This window comes from Penaeus monodon, chromosome 26 (genome assembly GCF_015228065.2).
Source record: "Penaeus monodon isolate SGIC_2016 chromosome 26, NSTDA_Pmon_1, whole genome shotgun sequence".
NCBI lineage: Eukaryota > Metazoa > Arthropoda > Malacostraca > Decapoda > Penaeidae > Penaeus > Penaeus monodon.
In genome coordinates this window covers 23817147-23817758 of record NC_051411.1, presented here as the reverse complement: position 1 = coordinate 23817758, position 612 = coordinate 23817147, and the positions used below count along the sequence as shown (strand labels likewise).

Sequence of the window (612 nt, the reverse complement as noted above, 5' to 3'; positions counted from 1 at the left end):
CGTGGTGGTGGTGGTGGCCTCCGCCAGAGTGCCCTGACGTGCCATTGCCCATCGTGGCCACCGGCATGGGGCACGCCTGCTTCGGGGGCGCCCTTGCGGGGGGCTCCTGGGGGCCGGCGGGCGCGTGGTGGCGGGGCGGGCGGGGGGACGGCGGGGGCTGGCCGGAGGCGGACGACACGGAGGGCGCTGCGGCAACGGACGCGGCGCCGGCATACACGGGTCGCTCGAGGATCTGCGACAGACTGACAGGGGCCGCTCGAGCCGCTGCCGCCGCTCGCGGGACTGGCCGGCCGCGCACTGTCGCTCGCGCCGCCCCCCGCCGCCTCGGAGGCCCCGCCCACCTCCGCGCTGGCCCCGCCCCCTTCGCGTGACCCGCTCTCGGGGACTTCAGCGCCCGCAGTGCCGTCAGTGCCCCCGCCGCCGATGGAGGCCGCGCCGCCTGCCGCCGTGCCTGCTTCCGCTGCCCCCTCGCCCCCGGAGGAGGGGGGCGCGGGGTCCTTCTGGTGCCAGGGCGTGGGCGTGGTGGCGGGCGAGTGGCTGGGGGATTCGGGCGGCGTGGGCGCGTCCTGCGTCAGCACGGCCTCCTGCAGCAGCCGGCTCATCTCCCTGACG

The 612-nt window shown here is 78.6% G+C and overlaps 1 protein-coding gene across 1 annotated transcript in view; it reads right to left on the bottom strand.

Annotated features, from left to right (window-relative positions):
* LOC119590013 (cGMP-dependent protein kinase, isozyme 1-like) overlaps positions 1 to 276 on the bottom strand; it is a gene marked incomplete in the record, with an annotated part of 100378 nt that extends 100102 nt beyond the window's left edge. The window contains 1 exon segment of the mRNA XM_037938723.1: positions 1 to 276. This exon segment is cut by the window's left edge and continues 284 nt beyond it. Coding sequence (XP_037794651.1) covers positions 1 to 67 — 67 coding nt within the window.
* Positions 277 to 612: the final 336 nt, after the last annotated feature.